Source organism: Martes martes (genome assembly GCF_963455335.1).
Source record: "Martes martes genome assembly, chromosome: 3".
In the NCBI taxonomy this organism is placed as follows: domain Eukaryota; kingdom Metazoa; phylum Chordata; class Mammalia; order Carnivora; family Mustelidae; genus Martes; species Martes martes.
Window position 1 is genome coordinate 13001586 of NC_137890.1, and position 27007 is coordinate 13028592.

A 27007-nucleotide genomic window follows, 5' to 3' on the forward strand; every position below is an offset into this window, starting at 1 on the left:
TCCTGTTTCTCCTCGGTGCCGGTGGGGGGCCACCCCCTGTGGGAAGGAGGGCTTCTCGAGCGAAGGAAGAATTAGACTTCCCTGACTTGGACCACTTGAGTTGACGCGTGAAGACTGATAAATAAACTTCTTCCTGTGTTTCTACAAGCCAGAGTCCTGGGAAAACCCTGGTAAAGTTTTCAGAGAAAGGAACACTACCAAAATCTAACCTGGTGGGCTCTCTGGACACGGTTGGATTGTAGGGCTTCTGGGACCCGTGTGGGATCTTTATCCAGAAATCCATTCTTTCCGGGGGGCTGCTTCATCGTGACTTGGTGGCATGTCCTTATTGAGAAAATCACAATGGCTTTCATTATTTTTGATTTCAAGAGAACCATAGAGGAGCCTGGTAAAAACAACAACAAAACAAAAACTGGTAACACTGGAGAGATGATAAACACAGGACTCCTTCCAGTCCCCTCTGGTCCTCATACAAAGAATTAGGCTCCATCCTAAATCTAGAAGAGGACTTTGCAGGCATAGCTTCAAAATATTTCATACATCATATTCTTGTGATAGGGAAGAAAACCTGCTTCCATAACCCAATAAAGGATTCTTATTATAGCTTCACCTTAAACCTGGATGGATGCTTTACTCTGAATTCTTTTCTGAAATTCTGACCTGGAGGATGCCAGAAAGACAGCTCATGTCAACCTGACCGTAGAAGTAGGACAAGCCAGGGTTATCAGAGTTCTGCTGTTCTAAGTCATCTTGGAAGAGTTACGTAATTCTTACGAGTCTTGATTTCTTGTCTACTTGATGGGTGTAATAGCTCCCTGGTGATGCTAGGGATTATGTCAAGTGTATATGAACCAAACGAAGTTACTGTCAGGCCATATCCTGTCATGAAAACGGCTTGATGGGTTTTCACCAAATTTGGAGGGGCTATCTGAAGGGTTGGATTAAAATACAAGCCAAGTAGCACGGACGACATTTACTTTGGGTGGTGGCTAAAGGGACACCTAGAATGGGCGGGCTGTTGTTTTTCAGAACAGCCGCATGAGAGGGAGACAGTGAGGTCACGTGCAGTTGGAAAGAGCCAGGCTGAGGTTTTCGGCCGAGCTGTAGCTCGAGTCACCCCGCGGGCAGACCCTGAAAGGTAGCGCTGATCCAGAATGAGGCCAGTGCTCGCAGCAGAATCTCTGTACGCCTTGAGTAGGAATCTTTGTAGTAGTTGGAATTTACTTCTCAGTGATTAGCAATTCTCTTCAATGACACAGGATGGGCTTGTTAAAAACCTGCAGAGACCGTTTAGCTTAGGACTGGGCGTATAAGCTAGGTCAATTCCACCGCACCCCCCTTCCTGCTCTCCACCTCCCCGACCAAGAGTAAGGAGTTCATTATTACGTTTCATTTTGTATTAATCGTACTTAGTCACAGTGACGCTGTCATTTCTGTGGAGATAGAACAGTCCAACGGCAATAACAGCCTAGTATTTCAGATGCACTAGGATGTTTTGGGGAAGAAGCCGTCATTCCCTAGCACGCCAGTATTTTATCCCTGCGAACACTGGGATACTGCACTGTATTTTGGTTTGCCTGGCTGTCCCTAAAATCTTTTGAAGAGCTGTGAAAGAACTTGATTAATAATAATAAAAGAGTATATTTCTGGGTTTAAATAACCCTTCTCTCTTGGCAGGTAATTGTAGAATAATGATATTTTATATGTAACTACTTTCTATGCTGAAGGGGTGAACTAGTTTTACTCTCTCGGGTTGACGTTTCACTTTTTGATTTTGATGCGGTACCACGAAAAGTCAGTCTACTGATTGAAAGGACACTTCCCAAAACCAGGTGTGAAAATTTTAAGGACAGTTTGTCTTAGATCTTTCCCTCAAGATAACAATTTGTTTCCCCAAGTTGATACCTTGAACTCAACTATTAACAGAGAATGTTTTCTTGTCACCAGTATCTGATATGACAGCAGCTTTTCTTCTGCATCGCAATAAACACATTGCTGGTCCACACAGGTGGCCCGTTTTTCAAACACCTGCAAAGGTGCAAATCCTGATGGCACAGTTAAAAAACTCTAAGCACCTTTACTTTACATCTGCCCGATCTGTTGAATGTTTGTTTCTCACTCTTCCTTGTAAGGGGTATCATGACCACTCCCAAGGCTGAAGCTTTAGATCTGCCCTGGAAAAAAAACTTCTTGCCCCCCACCCCCGTGCCCCGCATTCCTGTCTGGGCCTGTAGAGGAGGTGATTTCTGCCGATCTCTGCATGACAAGGACCGTTCCAACCCAACAGCTAATGCCACCCTCCTTGAGAAATTCTGTGAAGCCCAAAGGGCTGGGGAAGGAGAAAGGCAAGAAGGTACGCACCGCCTCGGGGGGTAAGTCTCCTTGCCCAACCGCTGCCCTCAGGTGTCACGCTCAGCGCTTGTCTCCTTAGCCCACCTAGCCGTGATGTCTGCAGGGAACAGGCCTCCCCATTCTGCGTCTCTCGGCAGCCACAGCTGTAAGCCGTGTCCTCCGGTCAGGCTCTTGCCAGAAGCCTGTCCTGTGGGTTAGTGGACGCTTTCTTGCCTTAATGAAACAGACATATTGTTCCCATTTGGTTACTAACGTTCTCTTCATTATCAGGCCGAATCCCGAAGAGGAGGGCCAAGCGGCAGGATTTCTCTTTATTTCTAACTTCAGAAGAACTTCTACAATGATCCCTTTAAGTTGCTTTTCTTATTGTTAGAAAGCCAAAAGCAAAAAAGCAAAACCCGTCAATCTCCCACTTGAAGACCAGAGCTTGCCTTCGTTTGAAGTCACCAAAGGTTTTCTCCGCGACTGTCAAGCCTGTTTCCTTCGGCTAATGATCCATCTGTCTCGACACAGAAAGGAGAAAGACTAGAAATCCTTTTAAATGCTTCTTTTATTTCATTGGTTGTACATTGGGTGAGTGAACTGAATATTACAACCAAAACATAGAGTTGATACAAATTAGACTCCTGTTTACACTGTAAGGTAATGAATGAGGGAATTCTTTAAGTGTTACAGAAAGATTTAGTAGAAATGTTACCAGTGGTATGGCTGAACGAATATTTCTGTGAAGTGCTGTTATATTCCTGAAAACTAAGAGTGAAATGTAGTTTCCATACAAGTGGCGAGTTCATCTCTTAACTACAGTATTTGTTGAACTGCTATCTTCATGTCTTGGATATTGGTGATTTTATTTTTGTAATTAAACAAAGCATTTAAGATTTATTCATCATAGTCAGACTTCTGAATATAAACAAACTTTTGGCAAATAATATTTATACAGAAAAATAGTTTTAGATCCTCTCAAATCCCAGAATTATTCTATAAAATTACATTATAAATAAATAAAAAGCAAAATCTGTTGTACATATATTTGTACATCTATGCATTTGCCTTGCCTCCTCCTTATTGTAAATGGCATATTTATGACTCTTTGCATATTATAATCACAATTCTGGAAAATGGATATCATAGTAAAAATACAGTCTTCTATATCTGTTTGGGGATATGGGTGATGTTTTTGATGCTCCATTATTAAAGGGCTGAAAATAGCTGTGTGCTAATAATTTTAAAAATCAAAATCATGAAACAAAAGAAAGACAACGTGACAACAATTAGTCTACAAAAATATTTCAGTGATTCCTGTAATTCACCTTTTCGTAATGTACTAGGTTCTCAATGAGTTTAAGTGAAATAACAAAGAAAGAGAAAAGAAAAGACGAAAACAAGTTTGAATGTTTTAGGCAAGTTGTAGCATAACTACATTGTTATAGTTGAGAAAATTACAAATATCAATAATACATAAAGATGAAGCTACCAAAGAAATACAAGTTAGATACAATACTTTCCCACAAATTAAAACAAATGCCACGATACAAGCACTACGTAAGATCACACTTAGAATGTGATTTTCTTTCGATGGGGTTATCAAATCTACAAGATAAGATGGTCATTAGACATCGACCGACGTAAATTAAAATGGCGGATCTCTTTTTTTTCTCCAACAAAAAATGATATGGTTGGTGCATCTAGTTTTCAGAACAGGCGGTGATGCCAAAATTTAAAATATTTTACATTCAATCTCAAAAGTCAAAACACTTCAATCGCTAATATGTTCACAAAGAAAATGGATGTTTTAAACAATTACACATAATATTCATTTATAACAGCTGTTTTGTTTTTTAAACAATAATTTAAAAACTATGTAGGTACTGTATACGCTATGTGCAACATATAAAATGTGAAATATGAAATATTTGGTACGATAGTGCTTAAAATAAACTTTAAAACAAACTTTCTGAACAAAATGTAATTGTATCGCTATTACCTTGAAGATCAACCAAGTATTTAAAAAAGTAAACAACATTAAAATATGTTTCATTCATATATAGTATATATATGTATGTGTATATATAATATGTATGTACTTGTATTAAAGTTTTTTATACTTTTGAGACATAAAATATGCTTTAAGGTGAAAGAATTAAAAGAACTATTTTTTTTCCATGCTGTAGTCAGTTACAACCCTTTAATCCAACTTTTGAAATGCAAAACAGTAATGGATTTTTTAAAAAGTGAAACTATCTACTTTTTGTTTACATAGTAATTTAGATTAAAGTCACAGTCAAATTTTCAGTGACTAAACTCAAACTTACTTAAATTAGAATATTATACAGATCTCCTCACCTACAGCTTCGTTGTTTGACTAGGTTTTTAGTTTAGAAGTTATTCTGTAATAGGCAACCGGATGGTGAGTTGGAAAAACTAATCCCTTAGATTAGACTGTTGGCATGGGCCTCTCGTTCTTGTCAAGCTGGATGAAGTCTGGCAAAATCTAGGCACTTCTACAAAGTCTCTCTTATAAAACAACTTTAAAAATATACTTGTAAAATAATACCTTCAAGACTTTGTTTGGTGGGGTATGAAGCTCATACCGTGCAAAGTTTCTTTTTCAATCTAGTTAATGTTATTCTAGAATCACACGATTCAATGCGGCATCTCCAGGCAAACCAAATACCACACTCTGATGTGTCCCCCGTACTTGTGCTTGAATTTCCACTCAAATTTTAGACCTGTGGGACAGGTGTGAGTTTTACTTCACTTCTCACCTTTGCTGCAGCATTCGTGGTGTGAAGAAGCGAAACACACTCTTTGATCCAGTGGGCAAATGAAATGACAGTAATTGGCGTTTGAATCGAACCTGCCCTCGGAATGGATTTCTTAACTAATGCTAACTGTTTATTGCTAACTTGGAAAGAGTCTCAATTGACATGAGTACATTGGTTGGACTTTTCTGCATCAGCTATGGTTATGGAGATAAGACAATATTCCTAGGACAGAAACTATGTTTAGAAACCCTTGAAAAGTAAACTTTATCCTTTATGTCTTTAAACGTCACAGCTGGTCTCAGGTAGTTAACTATCTTAGGTTGGAATATACTAAGCATACCATATTTAATACTCATATATGATGTAGCAGCACTAGCTTCTTACAGTTGTGGTCTGTCCGGAAGAACTAATTCTTTATTTAGCATGCAGTTTGTGGCAATTCTATTGAGGAGGAAACAGGATAGTATGTACAGTAACAATGTTTAGTTATTCTCAATGCAGATTCTTGGCATTCCATTCCGTTTCTGCTGATTATTTCAGAATTATCTGTTAAAGAGAAAGACAAGCGTGCTTTAGACATCCTTCTCAGAGGGAAAAAGGCGAGCATACGTTTTACTCTTTGAAAATAGGAATTATCTTCCATTTCTCATTTGGGTATATTTTCATCTTTTGAGGCAATCGTAATTTTGAGCAATCCCCACCCTTCGTGCCGAAAAATTTTACACGTAAGTACTCCTGCCATGTGGCTGCTGTGACAAATGGTGATTCGAATGCACGCTATCATATTTTCTGTAAAACTCAGACAGCGTATATGTGGGCATCCAGTGTGCCCGGGCCCTGATCTCCTTTTTTAGTTCTTGCTTCATGTCTCTTTTTGATACGTTCCCATTATCAACCAATTAGTATTTGCTAAATATTATGGTCAGGGAGTCTAATCAGAGAATTAGTTTGTACACGAAAAGTTGTGGGAAAAGGTTAAATGTAAATATTTTTAAATGTATAATAAATTAAGTGTTATTTGTTAACTTGCATATAAAATTTAGAGATGAGTTCCCATCAAAAGTAATTTTGTTCCCAAGGTATAATAACCACCAGTTTCAAATTCAGGGAACGTATGAATGTCCCAAATCAAAGGGAAAAAGGGGCAACATTCTAATAAAGCAGTTAAAACATTCTAAATAAATCCAAAAGCACAGACAAAGCTGAACTATCAAATGCAAATCGTGGTCCCAGGGGCCTGATTTCCAAGTTCATTTCCAACTCCATACCTTTGCAAAAAGACAGGGAGTTTGCCCTGTCTGACCCAGTCCTCTAAATGTCAAGCTTTTAAAAAAGCCAACCTTTTAACACATTCTAACAAAAAATATTTACTCTTTGAGCAATGCTTCAAAACCAATCTTTGTGAAATTACTGAAATATTTACTTATTAAACTGCCAAGAACCTATGTTTAGGGAAAGAAACCAGTGAAAATTCTTTATGATCAAGCTAATATTCCCGCATACTGGGATCCAATTCCTAGTAAGAGCCTCATTTCTATGTATAAATTCTTAGCCCACTATGTTAGAATTCACATATATAAGTATTTCTCTTTCAAGTGGGTGTTCCTGCAGTTTGCATAATATACTTAGATAATACCAACTCAGATAATTCCTCCCATGAAATAAACAGGAGTATCCATTGATTTATTGGAACCTATGGATTTGCGTAGAATTGATAGAAGTAGAGGAAGAACTCATTTATGTTAAATATTTATACTAAATGGAAACTCAAAACTTCAAAGTTCCTGGGAACTTAATTAATTGGGAAAAATCACATTCCTTGTCTTGTCTCCTGATAGATAAATAAAAATGAGATATAATGATCTGATATGTAAATATTATCATGGTATCTTTGAATAGCCACTGCAAATTGCCAATATCGAATTCTTTGGATGGTTATATTACAACTTCACTTTTGGGTTTACATGTTTGGTTATTAAACAGGAATTCTTCTATTTTGTCCCTTAGCTTCAATGCTATCTGTAAGGTTTCCAAATTAAGAACGTGTTGCAGGACACCAAATCGTGTCCTTTTCCCTTTCTTTCCTTTTACTTTAGCAAGACTCCCTCTAAAATATTGACAGCACAAAATCTTGCAATTTCTTAAAATCAATACATAAATAATACATATTTTAGAATATATTCATATCCTTGCTTATTAAGTGACACCAAACTGCCGTACAGAATGATATTCTTAGCCACCTGGAAAGAAAAGTATTCTACAGCAAGCCTAGCAACGGGCTATTATAGAAATGAGTTAGAGCAATGCTTTGGACTCATACCTGACAGAGAGATATGTACAACCACCTGGGTTTAAGTGAACTGTAAATTAACCTTGAAGTTCACTCAGAGCATTAGCTGGACTCACCCAGCCTGCTCTTCCCTCCTGCACCAGCCTATATCAGATCCATTATATAGATAAAGACAATATAAATGGCTGTTACATTAGGAAGCTGTCCGCTATTACAGCTGCCTGGTGTTTAGGCCAGGAAATTGGCTCTACTCTGGTCTCTATCCTCAGCTAACTTGTGGACTATCCTCTGGGGTATTCAAAAAAAAAAAAAAAAAAAAAGAAAAAAAGAATTACTCTCCTGGCAGCTGCAAGCTCTAAGAGGTCCAAGAGATTTGATTTTAGAAGGTAAGAAAGCTGTGCGTGTTTCATTTTTTGGATGGTGACATTTTTCTGGAAAATATAACTTGATTATTAATTTTTCTCCCCTGAGAAATAGAGCTCGCTGGCACAATCTTAAGTGTTCTCTGGGGGGAGACACAGTCTGGAAATACAAACAGGAGTCCGGCGAGGAGCGGCTACCGAGTCTTTCTGAAGTAACCTGCTGCCCATTTAATTGCTGTTTCTGACGTCAGGAGACTGCAGTGTGATGTCAGACACTACGGGCCCAAGGGCCCACGGGGAGACAGGGCAGTTTTCTGATGGGGGATAGCTTTGGAGGGAAGAGAAGAGCCAAGTGTGTGTGTGGGCGGGGAGGGGCTGGGTGTGGGGAGAAGGGTGTAGAGTAGCCATTTTCGAGGGAAAGAGGATCCTTCTGTCTAGTTTTAAATATGGGTTTCCTTTACTCCGATGTTTTTAATTCACACCAAAGAAACATAATTTAAAATCAGATGAATAGGTACATCTTCGTGCTTCCCTGTTGCGTCTCCAATTCTACACGGATATATAAAATATGTCCTATACATAAAAACGTCTTCAATCTCCATTGTAGTTTTAATGGCCGCAGGGTCAAGACCTTCAGAGGGTGTCTGAGTATTTCAATACAGGCACAAAACGTGCATTCTTAGAACAGCAGGCTGGGGGCACTTGGGTGGCTCAGTCGGCCGAGTCTGACCCTTGATTTCTGCTCAGGTCATGACCTTAGGGCTGTGAGATTGAGCCCTGCATCAGGCTCTTCGGTGGGCTTGGAGCCTGCTTAAGATTCTCTCTCTCCCTCCGCCCCACCCACCAACCTGAGCTCTTCTTATATGTGGCCCTGAAACATGGGCTATGAATCCGATCTGACAAGTCCTAATCCTGAGCCTGTCCATTTTAAAGAACAGTTAATTAAATCGCAATTCACCAAAGTGACCTCGACAGACCGGCTGTCAGTGGCATCCTGCCTTCCCTTCACTCGCCAAAACTGAGACCAAAGTTCCTTCCTCAACCCCCAGACCCTGCAGCCTGTGTTTTCTTGGAAGGGGCAATGGAAAATTCTCCTGGGTTCTGCCAGAGCTTTAAGTCAAAGAGATGGCTACCACATTGGGTCCCCTGGAAATCCCCTCTCTGAAGCATCACAGTTGTTTTTTTTTTTATTTGAATAGATGCCCCTTTGATTTTCCAAGGGGCTCTGAGTGGTTTTGGCCAGAACCCTGAGTCTAGATCGGTATCACCAGTCATATTTTTGTAGACACAGAAAAGGCAACACAAATGGCTTTCACTGCTTTGCACAATGTACAAAGTGGTTGTGCAAGCCAGTATGAGTTTGAGATGTTAATTCACTCCACCTGCTGGCATGGGAGTCCCCTCCAAGGTGTAGTGACAGTCTGCATTGACCAAGGGAAACGGGTTCAAAGGCCAAGTCTATACCTCTCATGGTGCCAGTGGTGATCAGTGCTCATAAGAACTGTTGTGGGAGCTGGGAACCAGGGAAAGGGGAAGCCATGGGGTACAGTTTGGAGTACTGTGGGGGAGAAAGCAGTGACTGTCTGGAGGAGCCAAATGGGCAGAGGGACCATGGGGTTGCTGGGCCCCTCCCCAGGAAGTCCTTGCCTGGATGGCCAAGCACATTCTACCCCAGGCTTCCTCCAGACCGAGGCCATATACACAACTGCTCACGGCGGCAGAAACCCTGCCCTAGTCCCAGGTCTGCTGTTTCAGCTTCTAAGGACCACGACACCATATAGGACAGGACAGAAATCAAATATATTGAACAGGGTGTACTTCTGTCCATCTTTCTGATAGGCTCGCCTCTTAAATTTAAGTATCTTCCCCTATAAGGAGAACCATGATGAAGAAGGGGGATAAATTACTAAAATAAGATTTTAGTCAATCTTGTATGGCAAATCAAATTTCTGAACTTTTGAAAGGATTACTTTTAATTTCCTTTTCCACTAAAAGGAGAACATACAAAAAAAATGGGACTAGCTGATGCCCATGAAATCGGCAATTCTATTTTTAGAACAAAGATACATTCCATATCAAAGCATGACCACAAGTGTGAGTCTTTGGTGGACCCTCTGGTTGGAACAAGCGTGTCTGTGAAGCAAAAATATCGGTTGGCTGCAGTGGGGTCTACTTATTAATTAGCATTTCCTTCAGGCGGTTGGATTTTTCAGAATCTGACAATTCTGCTTCATCCACATTCTTAATATGTTCCCATATGAACCCAGTATACAAGTAGACTAATATTTATTTACTTAAGAGAGAACGTGAATGGCCCCAAAGAACATCCAGTGGGTTGTTTTCCTATGAAATGTGTGATGGGCAGTCATTTACTAATCTCTGTGTCCTTGGTAAAGGGTCTACCACTGCCTCGTGATGCCACGGCAGTCAAGTTCATTCAAAAGAAGACTGGGTCCTTGTACGGTAGACCAGCTGATGGGGGTGGGGCCCCAGCAGGCAGAGCACGTGAGTGAGTGGGTCCGGTAGGGAGTGTGGCAGACGGAAGTCCCTGTGCCTACAAGGAATGGAGGAGAAGCTAACCAGCTCCAGCCAAATGCTATGTGCAGAAACCTGGGCTCTACATTGCTTGACCCAATCTTCATTTTCCAAAAGAAGCTGGAAATTCAGCAACTAATTCACATTACAGAAAATAACTGTGTGGTTCACATATCTCTTTTGGCTGTGTCCTCTTTGAGCATGACTTATTGGAAGGAGCTGTCCACTAAGCCTGGATTGCTGGCTTCCTGAGCCGGGCAGACGCCAGGGCTAGAGGCAATACCGAGGGAGCCAGCAGTCATCGCTGCGGGGCAGGACTGGAGGAGGAGGTCTAATGGGGAGTTAATCCTGCAACTTGCAGACATTTGACTTTCACCCAAAGAACAGGGTACTTGACCAGTAGGCACCATCTGAGAAAAAAACTACTGTCCCTCCCTTTACTGATTCACCAAATACGAAATATCCACAATTCCTTGTCTCTTCCAAGATGATGCTAAATTTTGGCTGAGCCATCCATATGCTCTGACCCTTGGTGGACACTTGAGAAAGAGCTGACTAGTGTGAGAAATGCACTTGGTTGAAACACTGAACTTGGGTGCGTCAGCACCATCAACTCAACCGCCGAACTGACTAGCCCTCGTGTCAGAGCGGGCCAAAGAAGACAAGTCAACATAGCATTTCTCCCGGGCTTCAGAGGCACCAAGTATTACCGTTTTCTGAGTTTTCTACCTTGTGATGGATATCCAGGAACTGAACATATGAATAATTATGGAAATTGTGAGCTTCCAGACGACTTCTAGAAATATTCACGCTTTTTATATAAATGTGTTCATTACCACCAAGTTTCAGGGACATCAGATGAGCTGTCTTTTAAAATGTTAGCTCAACATTAAAGGCAGTAGGAAGGCTTACTGCTTGGCTTAATTGAGAGGAAAATCATTTCAGTGGGAAGACCCAATCGTTCCTGTGGATCCAAACCACAGAACAATTCGAAGGCAGGAATAAGGTTTTACTCAAACCCTCCTGCGGAGAGCCATCCAGTAGTGTGTTTGTGTGCAGCTGAAGATGTGGATAAAGCATGCCTTATAAAATATTTGTGTGGTTTTGCTGAAATCTGAAGGCATCTCAATGGATCTGAATAGCACTCACAAGGGATCTCAAGTGGACATTTCCAAGCATGGCGGCTTCATTAATGGGGTCCATGGCAAAACTGATTTTGTAAGAACAAGGTGGTGTTTCATTTGTCTGTATATCCCTAAAGTCGGGGATAGGGCAGGGCATGCAGGAGGCATTTACTAACTGCTGGGTGCACGGAGGGCTGAATCAATATTTACTGAGGACACAGTACCATGACGCTGGCATCGGCGGAAGGCCAACGAACACTCACAAGCAAGACATAGCAATGGCGGCAGAAGAACCCTCTGGACAATATTGATCTCTGCAGTTTTTCAGGGAGTTTACGGGTTCAGGAATATCCAAGAAAAACAAACAGGCCTCTCCTTCCTCTACTCCTTGTTACAGACAGATAAGAGGAAAAATCTTCCAGGCTGGGGGAAGAATCCCTCACAAAGATGGAAACACGGCAGAGAAACAAAAACGCCACCTGACGAAAACGTCTAGACTTGGTGGATCTCTTAGAAGTCTTCTTCTGAGGTGACAAGGCCCTGTTTCTACAGAAGGTAATTTCTAAGAGGATGTTTCACTATCTCCTTAAACAGAACTAATTATTAATTTTAAAACTGAAAACTGAATGGAATTTCCTAAAACTGCGGACAAGCTAAGGAGGCTTGTTACTCACCATCCTAATAGCTCGCTCGTTCTTTTTCTTTCTTTCCTCTTGTCTTTCTCTCTCTCTCTCTTCCTTCCTTTCCTTCTTTCTTTTTCTTTAAACAGTTTTTTTCTTTTTATTCTGTCATGCATGTTTTTCTTCACTACGATCTACTGGCATCCCCCTCACACCACCCAGTCTCTCCACTGCTTAATACTCTCTCCATTTTTTCCCCAGTGCTCCACACATCTTCCCCATGGCAGTCGCTACTGTCTGAGATTCCCTGATTTTGTCTGAGAGGCCAGACTTGTGACATATTCTGGTTGAGGCAAACTGTACAAAGGCGGAGAGACATTCATATGTTTTGGGCTGCAAAATAATTCTGTACTTAATCACAATATGGATTACTGAAGTCAAAAGCGAATTACTTTGATTTCAGTGACTGTAGCATGATCAGAGCAATTCTAATGATACGTGTTAATAAATGAACACTTTTAAGCATTTTGGCCCATTTCAAGACCATGTGTAAACTTGAACTGCATAAACAAGTCAAAGGTAATGAGCGGTATATAAAAAGATGTTTTGGAAAATAGTCCTATTCATTATCTGGGGGGAATATTGTTCTGAGAGAAGGCAGCATCTCAGGCCATATTTGACTTGTTTTCAGAATGGGGTTTTACAAATATAGGCAGGGCACATTTTGGGCTTGTGGGAGAAATTTTCACACGTGACAATGGGTTTCACTCTTGAGAAGGAAGGCCTGAGGCTGGCTGGAATGCCCGCAGTATTCAGCAGAACTGAATGGGCAGTATATTCAGGATTACTGTTTTGTCCTCTGTCGTTAACGGAAAGTTTACATTCAGAGTTCTAATTCCTTTGCTTTCAGTGATGTCATTTTGTTGAGGACTCACTTCTAGTATTTTCCATCCTATAATGGTTGAACAGGAAGATTTTTCGGATATACTTTCCAATATATGAAAAACTGTAAGTTAAAAACATTAATAACTGAGTTTCTGTACAAAAGGCAAAAACACTGGCCTCATTGAAAACTTCTGACCAGGGTCTACACTGACAATATTATCTGGACAAAATAGGTACACAGAAATTCTTGATTTGATATTTTTCACATGAGCCCATGTCACATGTGGAAAAATCTAGACTCCCGTGAGTACGGGGGAAGGCTCCGATCATGATCCCTTTTTCTACCCCGCACCCAGCCTCGACCAGTCCAATTCTCTGGAGGGAATTCTGAGGAACATTACTGCTGCTTTTACAGTGAGACAGGAATCAAGTCTAAAAATCCCTATGCTATCCAAGGGTGACTCTTTCTCCCGTAGGCTATAAAGGAAGAAGAAGGAAAGGCATAGGAGAAACTTTTTGTTCCCTGGGCTTCCCCCAGCGCTGTAGAAGTGTTTAAAACAAAAACACATTCAGGAGTGTTGTGTGCTTGTTCAGGGAGAGGGGAGCTGTGGGACCATGTTTGCTCTGCAAGGGCCAGAGGAGGTCAAAACAACAGGAGAACGAAACCAAATCCTAGTCTGGGAGGGCCCCACGACAACCAGGAAAAAAGGAGGCAGATCAAGCCGTGGCCTCCACGGGAAATGGGCAGGTGGGAGGATGAAAGCACCTGGAGGTCGGGCAGGGACAAGCCCCATATTTTCTCTTCCTATTCCTGCCCAACATTCCTGACTGCACACCGCACATCTCATCCCTACTCCACCAACCTACACTAGCCAACATCCCAGCCACAGGATTCACCAGATGTGATGGTTCCTTTCTCCAGCAGATGGAGAAGGTGGAGGACTTTTCCATCACACAACTGTCCGGGGCTTTGAGTTAGGCACGTGCTTTTGGCATCTGTCTTGAATCTCAAAGACAGAGAAAGATCCCTGCACGTGGTATCTGGCCTGTTCCGTGCTGTTAATACAGTGTTATCCTTGAGCAATGTCATGCATTAAGTAAACCCTGATAGATCAACCTGGAGACCTTACCATCAAGTTCATCACTGTCTCTATGGGAGAATTATTTGAGTTTTAAACCAAATGACAGAGGGAACTCTGAACAAACATTTTTGAAACTGGGGACTGTCTGCATATTAAAGGAGGCCAAATTTCTCTACTATATCAAGAAACAATAGATAATATTTGGGCCACACTATTTAAGAAAATACTCTTAAACATTACAAGAAAAATTATAAAACATTTCTCTAAAAATATCGCATTTAGAATATGTTCCCTGAGATGCGTGGCATGGGAGGCTAGCTGGGATTAAACAGACAGCCCACATCGGAAGCTATTTCTGTGAAGGTGACCTCTGGGCATGATGAAGGATTCTAAGAAAACTTTTTTTATATCTTTACAAAACAGTTCATGCAGCAATGGAAAAGAAACTTCAAGAACAGTCATTTATACCTGCTCTTTACAATATGGGATTTTTACTCCAAGTAATAAATGGAAGATTTGGGCCCAGAAAAATCCCAGAAACAAGATCCTGTTAGATTCAACCTCAAGTCCTCAATCCTGCTCAATACTCCGCTTTTGTATCCACCACCATTATGTCAGACTTAGAATCCCGAGCACATTTTGGCTGTAGTACTCATCTTAACAGTGGAGCAGAATGTCTAATTTATCCTGTTGACAACTGGCTTTTAGGACACCAAAGGCAGGGAAGTAAGAAAATGTGAAGATTTAGTAAAAGGAACGGTAAGGTTAGTGTGAGGTGCACACGTGAAGAGTGTCTCTGTGTCATCATCACCTTGTACATTTCGAGAACTGGTGGGATGACACTGCCATCTAATAAAATTTTCAGTAAAATTATGGTTTTTTCCTACTTTAGTCCTTTTCCTGTATGAGTATGTGTGTCACAGAGACAGAGAGAGAGAGAGAACGAGGTTGGTTAACAAGACTACTTAGTTGTGTGTAAAATCACAGTGCAAAGGTAAAATCAGAGTCCCGAAGTGGAATTTCAGGAGGATTGTCTGTGCCACCAACAAGCTTCGTGACCCTCTGAGCCTAGTTTCTCGCTTTGCCTGTACAGCACTGGCATCTGGGGAGCTACACAAGGGTACTGTCTTCCCTAACAACTCCGAGGAAGAGCCCAAATATGGTATAATAGATGGCAAAATGAACACCAAAAAAGAAAAAAAGAAAAAATATAAAGAAAGCTCCTACATTCTCTTTTCTTTCTTTATTGCCGTCCTCTGTCAAAACTCAGTGGGTAAGACCTTCCTTTGGGTATTTCTATTTTTCGAGATGATCCTTATTAGGTGATAACCACTTCCACTGGAATTACTCACATGTTGGTTTGGGGCCTGTCCCCCTTATTAGGTTAAGCTCAGAAGAACAGGGACTATTTTGTTTCTGTATTCCCAGAATCCTGAATTTTAATGACACACAGTAGGTGCTTAATAAATGTGTTGAGAAAAGGTATGAAGGTGCGTTGCCGCCGAGCCAGCAGTGGGCTTTTGTTACGGCCCGGCATCTCAGGAGAGACCCAGCTTCCAACAAGGATGGCTCACTGAGGAAGGACCTGTATTTGCCTTCAGTTAACCTGTTTTATGAAAACTCTTAAAGGAAAACACAGCAACGAGAGCATTTTTAATGTAATAAAAAAATAAGTCTGTGCTATGGATTTCACAGAAGCACCATCAGACATCTTCTTTCCAACCCTATTCACTGCGTCTTTGGAGAAATGTCTATTCAGATTCTTTGCCCAATTTGAAACATTGTGGTAAAACAGGCATAGCTTACTCTTTGCCCTTTTAACCATTTCTAAACGGTTAATTTCAGTGGCCCAGGGACACTCGCCAGAGAGCAAACATCCCTGTCCATCTCCGGAGCTCTTCAGCATTCCAAAACAGCGCTCCGTCCCCAGCAAACAGTAACTGCCTATTTCCCCTTCATCCCAATGCTTCTTCCTTCTTCCCTCTCTCCTTCCCATGTTTGGCTTCAAAACAGGATCGCTGGCTCTTTGTGTCACACCTGAGTCACGAGCAACCTTCTAGGCTCGCTTTCTAAGTCAGCTCCCTGCCTTGCTTAGTGCGGAACCACCTCCCGGGGTTCAGTTTCAGTTGCCTCTTCCAGGCCGCCCCAAACAACCACTCCCAAGTAGTGACGTTCAATGAACCTGGGACTGGTATGAAGGTACAGTTCTGTGGAGACCTTGGAGACAAACAAGGTCTCTCTTTCTAAATTACCATTGTTTGAAAAAGTCCTGGTTGAGAGGACTCCTCCTGGCAGACTCTTTCTAGCCAGAAGTTATTCGCCAGTTTGCCATCCTGGGAAGGGGGAAATGGTGCCTCTGTCCATCTGCTGTCTAGCTCTTGCTTACTGGACTCAAATCTGAATTCCCTAGTGCTTTCATCAAGCAACAGTATTTTCAGACTATTTATGATCTTGAACTTGACTTCAAAAAGGCTTGCTTCTATGAGAACTTCCTTCTCAAACGGTTACGACTTCAAAAACTAAGAGTGAAGCTCAAGAGACAGAAGTTTTTAAGGGAACCACATAAAGAGGTTCATCCTGAGCCTACACTGACCACAAGCTCCAACCTCATTCAAATATGCTGGAGACACAGAAGAAGAGGATTTGGAGGCAGGCGAATCTGAATTCTAAAGCTGTCTAGTCACTTTCCACCTGCTTGAATCTTCAATTATCCTTTAAGATTTGCTCGCCTCTGGAAAATGGATAAAACCCTTCGCAGAGTTTTGTTGAGAAGTAAATGAAATAATGTAGAGCAGGTGTCTGGTGCTTAATAGTGGTTACTGGTTAAGTGTTGGTTCCCTTCCCTCAAAAGAGAAGGGGATAAGTAAGACTTGGTTTCAGCTTCTGTTTAAATGGGCTTTCAAATAATAATATTGTGCATTTAAATATTCTATAATCTGTATGGCACTCCATCTATGTTGGTAATAAACCCGATTTTGATGCAATTCAGATGTTAAAAATGTCAAATACACTTACTTTCGTTTCCATATTTGCATATCCTGACCTGTCACTGACAACCAACTATAGGCCGAATTTCTCATTTATTCATGAAAAAGTCTTGACTGTCACTCATGCTCATAATTTTTCAAACCCAAATCTTTCATTACAAAAGCATCAACTGCCATCAGCGTCTGATGATCAGTGCCATAGAAAGCAAACATCGTGTGAGAGGCCGGATTTCCCACACTTTAAACTTGAACGTCTAGCCCCATTCGGTGTGCTGCCTTCGGTAAAGGATTCGGCACCTCTTATTCTCGGCACTCCTCATCTCTACGGTGGCAACCAAACACGGTCCCTAACTCATGAGTTGAGAGGGTCAGATCATGTGTTTAGTGAGTACCTGGCAGTAGGAGGCACACAAGACGGCTGTTTTATTTGGTAATATTTCATCTATTTTAAATTCCCAGCCTAAGCCACAAAACATGAATATTTAGACAAGGTATACACAGCATTCGCTAAATACTTGTAGATCACTGTGCTTAGAGCAAACCATGATTTACGGACACTTGTGCATACCGGTCTTGTCTAACACATGTCTACACCTCTATCTTCAAGACCTTCACCTCTCCTTTCCTGGATCCCACATACACCACAGACAGAATCAAGAAACTTATGTTATGAGCTTATGTTAAAAAAACAAAAAACAAAAACAAAAACAAAAAACAAAACTCTTAAAAACTCTTTTCTGTGGGGTGCCTGGGTGGCTCAATTGGTTAAGCCTCTGCCTTCGGCTCAGGTCATGGTCTCAGAGTCCTGGGATCAAGCCCCGCATTGGGCTCTCTGCTCAGCAGGGAGCCTGCTTCCTCCTCTCTCTCTCTCTCTGCCTGCCTCTCTGCCTACTTGTGATCTCTGTCTGTCAAATAAATAAATAAAATCTTAAAAAAAAAAAACCCTTTTCTGTGGCAAAGAAATACAATGGGCTTTTCTTTCCAATCTTGACACACTCCTTAGATTTCGCTTTTTTAACGTCTTATTCAAGACCGTCCTTCATGTTGCAGGGGTCAGAGAAGAGCAAAGAAAGTGTGAACAACAGGAATCAATCCACACAACCCCTTTCTCCGCAATTCTCATCACTAGAGTGGTTCTCTGGCCCTTTCAAATATTTTGGAGTAACAATGACAAATATTGAAAGAATGGTGGAAGAACTACGAAATTATTACAGGAAAAAATATTTAGAGAAAAGAAGGAATCAAGTTTAACATCCCTGGCTTTCTTTTTGATTCCTCAAAAACCTCTCGAAAGTCTACAGGGCGGAAGCAAAGCTACTGACTATTCAAAAACAAATGGTAGTCAACACACCCAAGCTACACTGTGGTTTGACAGAGGACAGGGTGCAGTGTTAGAAGAGTTTTTAACCCTTACATAATGTTGAGGAGTCACTTAACCATTCTAGGTCCTTCTCATTGTGCAACGGAAGGTCAGGGAGCTTGGGATGTTCTGCCACTGGATCCATGATCTTGGCCAAGCTCCTTGGCTTCTCGAAACTGCCATTTCCTCATCGGCATACTGGGGATAAGAACAGTCCCTTCCAGGGCCATTTTGGGTTTTAATAATTCTGTGAAAGGCTTATTAGCACCATGTCATGTCTCTATAAAGGAGAGCTGTTGACAAGCCTGGGTGTTGTCTATGGGCTCTCTACTTTGTGGACCGTTGGATGACCATTTAAAGCACATTCTCGGGAAGGCAGTGTGGTGAAAGGAAAAGCAGTCCTCTAGGAAGGACACAGATAATTGGGTTCTAGTCCTGGTTCTCTTAATATTTGTGTGACTTAGATAAGCTGCCTGCTGACGTGGGTCCCTCTTCCAGTTTGTAACTTGCACCATAGCTCTCTTTTGTATGTTACCGTGGAGGTATGGCAGGATTGTGGTAAATTTGCCCCTATGACTTACTCCTTCCAGAACTAGGATTCTTCGATGCCGGTCTTGGGTCAGACCTGCCTTGCTTGATGCAGCCGTGACTCTGGGAAAATGGGGGACATTTATAATGTCCAGCTTTATGATGTTGCTCCCAGAAGTGCATTGTGGTACATAGTGATGAGTGTCTGTATTTGATTATGGGAAGCTCATCGATATGCGCTCTGAGAATCTCTGGAAACTCCCAAGCGAAGGGCATGATGATAAGAAGAATATAATTTAATCAATGAAAGTCAAACAGACCAAAAGCACCAGCATATTATACCTGATGTGGAGGCATGCCAGATTCTAAATGCTAGAACAGCTACGGTTTTTCCAACATCAGAAAATACCAGTCAACGAATTGGTCCTTCGTGGTAAAAACAAAAGGGAAGATGTGTCAACAAGAACCATTCTTTCCATGTGAGTCACTGGGGAGAGGTCTTATAGAAGGCTGGTGTGGCAGCGACAAGGAAGTTGGTAAAGGTATTAGAGAAGATGGAGAAGACCCTTAGAGAGCCCTGAATTTCCCTGATTCTTAATTATTCATCCTTCCCCATTCTGTCTGTTTTCACTCTATCCCAATCTTCAGCGATGAAGTAGCTTCCTCCCCAGCGAACCTGACCTTGGCCTGTCCCAGCTTTCTTTCTACCTGCTCACTTGTCGTGGATCAGTGTTTCCAAGTCTCTCATTTAACATGCCATGGTCTTGCTCTCATCCTGCCCTCCCAGAGCCTCGGCAATCAATCCCTCCATGCTTGCACGACTGAGTTTTCCAGGCCTGACCAAACGCACCCTCTCCTCACTCCCGTTCTCCAGAGCGTGGCCTACTGCTGGTTGTTTTGCCCACGTGAGCAAGTGTTCACCCCCTTCCCAGAGATCTAACAGAATCATAGCTGTTTTCTTTGCTTCTGCTGCAGGATAAAGCTCAGGACTGATTCTGAAACTCCCATCAGAACCACATAGGCTATTGGGGAAGAGGCTGGAGTCAAGGGGGGAGGCACAGGCTCCAGGGTCAGATAGACCTGAGGTCACATGCTGCTCTAGTACTGATGAGAGCTCTGGCCAATCTAAGCCTTGATTTTGTCACATGTAAAGGAGGGAGAATAGGACCCACCCGAGAGGGTTAAATACGGGAAGGCACGTGAAGCAGGATGGTGGTACACTCGTGCCTGTGGGTTCCTTTCCCCTGACCCCACGCCGATCTCCAGCCCTTACACTTCACACTGGTTCTTCTCTGTCAAATTCCCACACATCTCTCAAGACCCAGGGGTAAGGGCCTGCCATGGAGCGTACTTCCCGTGGAGTACTGTTTGAGTCTCTATTTCACTTGGTGACAGTCCCTGATCGCTCCCTGTTTCTCTGACTAGACAGTAACTCCGGGTAGCTCGCCCTCCTCCACACTGGCGGCCTCCAGAATGATCAGCAGGCTCCGCCACGACTGACCTTGGAGCCGTCGCCTCAAGCACTGTGGCCCAGAGGGAATGCTAGCAGAGGCTGAGAGGCCAGACCTAATGCCAACTGTCTGCGACATGTGGTGGCATCACAGCCAGTCCGTGAAGAAACGGTCGGGGTGGCTGCCGTCCCTCCTCCTCATCAGGGAGCAGTGAGGCTCTCTCCTCCCCATCTGCCCACACAGAAAGCCTGGCAGCTCCCCAAACACACAGGTAGCCGTGCGAGAGGGCGGGCGGCAGTGGCCGGACTTGGGGAGATAAAAGCCTGTAAATCAAAATTGTGCTCTGTTCCTAACAATTTTTACTAAGACTGAGACCCCGGGGTGCCTGGGTGGCTCAGAAGTTAAGCGTCTGCCTTCGGCTCAGGTCATGATCTCCAGGTCCTGGGATCGAGCCCCAGGTCAGGCTCCAAACCCAACAGGGACTCTGCTTCTCCCTCTGCCTCTCCCCCTGCTTGTGCTCTCGCTCTCTCTCTGTCTCCCAAATGAATATCATCTTAAAAAATAAAATAAAAAAAGACCGAGACCCCCATTTATCTTTCAATCCTTGAAAATGGATCTGAATTCCTGCCCTGTAGCTCAGCTCTCTTTCCTTAGAGATCTAGAGCCGAAATAAACACGTATACGGGATGAATTGTACATCATCCATTCTGCTCAGAAGAGAAAAACCTCAAATTAGGAAAGTTGGACATGATTTTATTACCATCCACAAAAGCCCATATACTTGTGGGAAAAGAACTTCTCCATCTAAAAACACTCCCCCCAGCTTCCATCAAAATGCAAAAGAGGATGGGATTTGAGGTATAATAAGCAGGACAATCCACCAGGCAGTCAAGTTCCACATAAGGACCCTTGACATTTTCTCTTCAGCTGTACAAAACTAGAGCTGAGATTATGTCTTTAGGTGCTACCTACAAAAGAATTCTACCCAAGTGTCTTACCATGAGGTGTAAATTATTCATGAAAAATGGAAATGTACTAGATGACAACACTTATGTAACTAACTTAGCCTTCCCTCAGAGTCTGCAGATACATTTATTAATTAAACCTCACGGTAGTTAGTCCTGCAAAGCAGCGGCTTTAGATGCAGAAAACGGAAAGGTCTACTGCCATCTTCTTTTCTGATTTCTTGAAGAGAAAACATAATCTGCGTCTGTATGGCTCTCTGAGATCCAAGACCCACTTCTCCTCCGAAGATGTTCTGACCACATCTGATGCCAAGTCTGGTTTCCAATGCCCTCGCCACACTGCACATGGCATTCACGCTCATAATGCCAAGTAGCTGTGACCAACAGCGTTCACTGAATGCAAATAACACAGTTTCAGAAATTCATTTATTTTTTTACTTGAAGAGATAGGGCAGGCTCCCATCTCCACACATCCATGTGCACGTGCGCATGCACGCGTGTGTACACACACACACACACACACACACACACTCTTACTCACTGCTGCTGTTCTCCACAAAATACTTGATGGGACAATTCTGCCTCATTGGAAGCTACCCAATCCATTCCTGAAACGGAACCCCTTCTGTAGTTAGAACATCGGCAACAAGTTTATGGTGGCTAAGCAGCTTTGGCAGTCTGAAGTCTGTTGCTGGGACGGATGTCTCTACCCGAGTACTAGCCACTGGGGCTGGATTTTGACATTTGCTGTCTGGGTCTTTCTGGAGCGCAGTCTAGTTGGGCCCCAGCTGCTCTGCATAATTATCTGTTCCTGGGAACCAGCAAACTGGGAGGAAGGAGGAGTCTGAGCTTCTGTACATGGAGGCCAGTTACTACCCTGTGTTCAGCAGAGGAATTTTACAGAGGCCTCCTCCCCACCCCCACCCCCTGCCAAGGCTTTGCAGAACCAAGATTTTTCTTATGAAAAAAACAAACAAACAAACAAAAAACCTCCCAAAAAAACAGGCTCCAAATGGGTCAAGTGGTGAATACTGGGGGATGTTTAATGCCTCCTACATTTATCCAAATATAGTCCTGACAGATGGCTTTGCATAAGAGATGTTTTATAAAACTCTTTGAGATGAGAGTTGAAGTAAAACATGACCTTACCTTTCTAGATTTCTTGGTTAGTACAGGCTAACTTACATATCTGCAAATCCTTATACAAATAGTTTTAGGCACAATTATTTGCAAGATGGAAGTAAAATCTGATGGTTGGAAGCTTTTTTTCTTCCCTTTCAAGTTATCTGTAGCAGGTCTGATAAAACATAACGTGAATCCTGCTGCATGTAATTATTTTATTTTTTTGATACAATATTGTTGCCGTGGATTATCATATACAGTAAATGTATACTGGGCAGGTGTGAAAAATGAGATTTTCTGGCTTATCAAATATTCGAATAAATAGAGGGTTATGTGTGTATATTATTAACTAATTTTCAATAAACTCTTTCTCAGGTCAACTTTCTGTTGAATGGATTTAATCTCTGGGGGAGTGTTCAGAACATGTGACAAGACCTAGAGGTCATAATTTTAAAACCTCCATCATCACTTTCTATAGATGTGATTGTTTTTTTTTTTTCACATCTTGCCAGAAATAGAATTTGTTTTCACAAGCTTTGAAAGTACTGGTGGGCTGGGTGCTCCATAAAGAGTTTCCTAATAGTCAAGGTTGAGAATTTTTCTTCCCAGCACAGGCTCAGTTCCCAAAATGAATTAGATGGATAACTGCCCTCACTGTCTCCATAAGCCCTCACTGTAGAACACGGGCAATGACTATTCACTCCACACCTAGAGGGACTCTTTCTTCTGAGCAAAGGCTTGGGAGGTCTTTGAGCTTTCGTGGCTCTGAAGTGTCATTGAGGTAAGAAGGGGGAAGCCACACATCAGGGGTAAGCACACTGGAGACACCTGACCAATGAGTGCATTCAACTGCGGTCCCTGAAGGGACTGAGTTCAAGTCCTTTGGGGGCAACTTCCTGTGCCTAACCCTTCATGTCAGCCCCAAATTTCTTTTTCTGCCACGGGACATTTACTGGGATGGGTTTTGCCATAGTATGAAAGAGTTTGTACGTTTGTGTTGGGTTAAAAATAACTCTCTCCACGTCAGGGGCAGAGGCAAGGGAGAGGAGGCCTTTACCAAGGGGCCACCGCTCTGTTCGGCTCTTGTTAAAACCCCTCACTGGTCTCTACAGACTCTCGTGCCTCAGGTCTGTCTGCTCATTTTCCCCAGATTTCTGTGCTGTCCCTACCCTTCCTGAAGACCTTCATCGGCCCAATCAGGCAAAAGCCTCTGCCTTGGCATTGAAGAATCAGACCCGGCTGCAGCCAGCCCTGTGCACTGAAGCTCTGACCTATCACTGTTGGATCTCGGCCTCGATTGTACACTTCCCTGACCGCCTGTGCGCGAGAGCCTGCCCTTCTGTCTTTTGGGCAAAGATGCTCAGAGGAGCGCATGGGTGGAGTCCTTGAAGGCCTCAGAGGCCAGAGAAAGCATGTCTCCCTGCAGGGGTGCAGGGAGAGCCTCGCCACATAGACTGTATTTTAACTGGGCCTTCAAGGATGTTATTAGGTAAAATGAAGAAACTCTGTATATAGATGAACAGGCTGATACTTAAAATGTAGTTATTTGGAATTTATTTTCTCCCCTCTTGAGACAGATGTAGTTTTGAAATAAAAACCAATAAAGCAATGACAGCACAGACTATTATAAGAATTCAAGTTACAGGAATTTCCATCTGTACTCGTTTTGTTAAATAAAATATCTCACAATATGAAAAAACTGGGTAACCCAGTATACTGAGCGATCTGTACGTCTTTTAATGTATCCTGAGATGAAATCTGTCCCACTATAGGCATCGAGAGCCTTACACACTCTGACCATCTGTGAGGCTGAAACTGACTGATTTATACGGTATTCTCATTTTCCTTTCCGATTTTCCTCATTACCAAGCCATTTGTTGGCGGATGGGCAGAACTCAGAGTAAAGTCTAGGGCAGTGAGTCACACAGAACAAGCCCATGAGCCTGCTTCGCTGGGACTAATGATGGATTCTTTCTGACTTTTTATCTTCCTCCTTCTCATCTTCCGTGTATAGATACTGCTTGTCATTTTCAGTCTCCTCACTGGTTGTGATCTCACACAGAATATTCACATATGGTTACATATTACAATTAATATATATCTGCTAGATGGTTCTAGGTGGGAGCCGGTTAGTACATCTCCGGCTTGAAGCCAGCCTCTGGCTCAATTCATCACCCTGGCTTCGGAGTGACCTTGGTTTGAGCTGAGACCCCTTTACACTGTGTTGCTCTTGGGTCTCACGTGCAAGATAGTTGTAATGGGGGGAAAGAAGTGACTTTTGTGTATTTAGAATGATGAGAAAAATGGTATAGCATGGTGATTAAGATTAAGACTTCTGGAAACAAACTGCCTAGGATTCAGTTCCAGCAAGACCATTCGTTAGATGCTTAACTTTGGCCAACTTAGTTAATCTCTGTTTCGATTTTACCACCTAGAAAATAGAGATGACCGAAGTTGTCCTCATGAGACTGCTGTAAGGAATAAGAAAGTCTATCTGTACATAAATACCCTCTCTCATATAATATAAAACATATGGTATGATATATAATATAGTATGTAATATGTCATACGAGAGAGAAACCAATAGAAGAGTAACAAGTCATTTGTAAATAGTAAAACTAGGTAATAGTAAAATTATTAAATACAATTTGTATATTAAGGTCCAAAGACCTTAGTTCAAGCAGGAAGTTGTTGCTAGTAAATGTGTTTATTGTATTTTCATTTCCATATCTATGCCCAGAGCCAAGCAATCAGAATAATTGTTTTATAGTTTCCCAAAGTATTTGGATTTTGTCTTCGTTGAATTTCAAGCTTCAAGTCTAAGTTCAGCTGAAACTTTCATTGCCGGCACCTCCAGGAAGCCCTGAGGATAGAATTTACAGCTCTGCTCCTTGTTCGTCTTGGCTCACCATGGGCTCATACGTAAAGGAAACTGGACTGAGGATCTGTCTTGGGATGTTCTGGTCTAACTTCTGTTGTCTATGAATGACTTGGATCTAATTACACATACCTATGAGGTTTGTACTATTTGAACTGACAGTCTATACTGATCCAATGAACTGAAAGTCGGTCAAAACTCCAGCACATTTTGTGTTAAAGACAGATCACTCCACGAAGGAAAAAGGAGGCAGGATACTTAACACGCCCTGAGGTCTGAAATTCCTACCTCTACTTGCCAAGTCTGCTGGTGTCTGCCTTTCTATCATCCCAGACTCTGGTCCAGCAGAACAACAGTGCGACCACAGGTCTGCAGGATCTCAGGGCTAGAAGGGACTTCGGAGGTAACCTAATGCCAGGCTTCCTTTCACAAAGGAAGAAACTGAGACCTACTGCATTTAAATGACACCTTGTACACACAGATAGGATTCCATCCGAGTTTAAAGGGTGAAATTAACAAAAGGATAATTTGTCATGTCACAGTCATCAGCAATCTCTGACTTCAGGAGCTCTGGAAAGATTTCTAAGTTCTTCTGCAGCTGCTTTGCTCTTTGAAACTTGTTGAAATTACGTAAAACATATCACACCTCAAAAATTTGTATTTATGACTATTTCTTTTTCTGTGGTTTTCACTAAAAGCTGCTAAAGGGTTTCTCATCTTCATCACTGAAGCGCAATCCAACAATTCTTACATCCGATAAACTGCAAAATGCAGGGTCTAGGATTCTTGAAGCTACTGTCTGATACCTCTTTAATAATATTTCTTTAAGTGTAATTGAAGTTAAGCCTGTTAGTTCCTTTACCAACCGCAGTCTGCTCTAAAATGATGTATTTTAGCTTCTGTGTGTCCCACGATCCCTCCTCCTGCTTCCCTACACACAAACCTGCACATATATGCCTGCAAACTCTCCAATTTTTTTTTTCCACCAAAGGGAGCCCAAAAAAATCACTAGGCTGGAAGAAATATTTATGATATGTGATTAAATATTTATCATAATAATGGAATTTGTCCTCAAACGCCTAAGTATTTCTTTATTTTGACTTCCCTTCCATTCTTTTTTTTTTTTTTAAAGATTTTATTTATTTATTTGACAGAGAGAGAGATCACAAATAGGCAGGCAGAGAGAGAGAGGAGGAAGCAGGCTCCCCGCTGAGCAGAGAGCAGAGAGCCCGATGCGGGGCTCGATCCCAGGACCCTGGGATCATGACCTGAGCCGAAGGCAGAGGCTTAACCCACTGAGCCACCCAGGCGCCCCTTCCCTTTCATTCTTAGGAAAGATTTCTCATTATTAGAAGTGCTTGACTTGCTGGGCGCCCAAGTGGCGCAGTCAGTCACATGTCCAACTCTTGGTTTTAGCTCAGGTCCTCATTTCAGGATCCTGAGATCGAGCCCCACGTCGGGCTCCACGCTCAGCACGGAGTCTGCTAAAGTTTGTCTCTCCCGCTGCCCCTCGCTGCTGTGCGCTTGCTCCCACAGGCAATCTCCCTCTCTCTCTCTCTCCCTCTCTAAAATACATAAAGGTGTGTTTAACTTGCCATCACAATGAATACTACTATGTTATAGTTGTCCTCTTATGAAAGGACTTTGTCACAAAAATTCTGTCAAAAAACCACAAGAAGGTGGTTCAGGAAGACAGGACTT

The 27007-nt window shown here is 42.3% G+C and overlaps 1 protein-coding gene across 4 annotated transcripts in view; it reads right to left on the reverse strand.

The window, feature by feature from the left end:
* Positions 1 to 3207: 3207 nt before the first annotated feature.
* The window catches only part of MBNL2 (muscleblind like splicing regulator 2), a 156491-nt gene continuing 132691 nt past the window's right edge, over positions 3208 to 27007 (reverse strand). For 2 of the 4 annotated variants that reach the window (XM_080799300.1, XM_080799298.1), the window contains one exon: positions 3736 to 5663. In XM_080799300.1, coding sequence (XP_080655426.1) covers positions 5649 to 5663 — 15 coding nt within the window. In that variant the 3' untranslated portion in view covers positions 3736 to 5648. Of the gene's footprint in view, positions 5664 to 27007 lie in introns of all 4 variants that reach the window. The other 2 variants (XM_080799299.1, XM_080799297.1) reach the window with 2 other exon arrangements.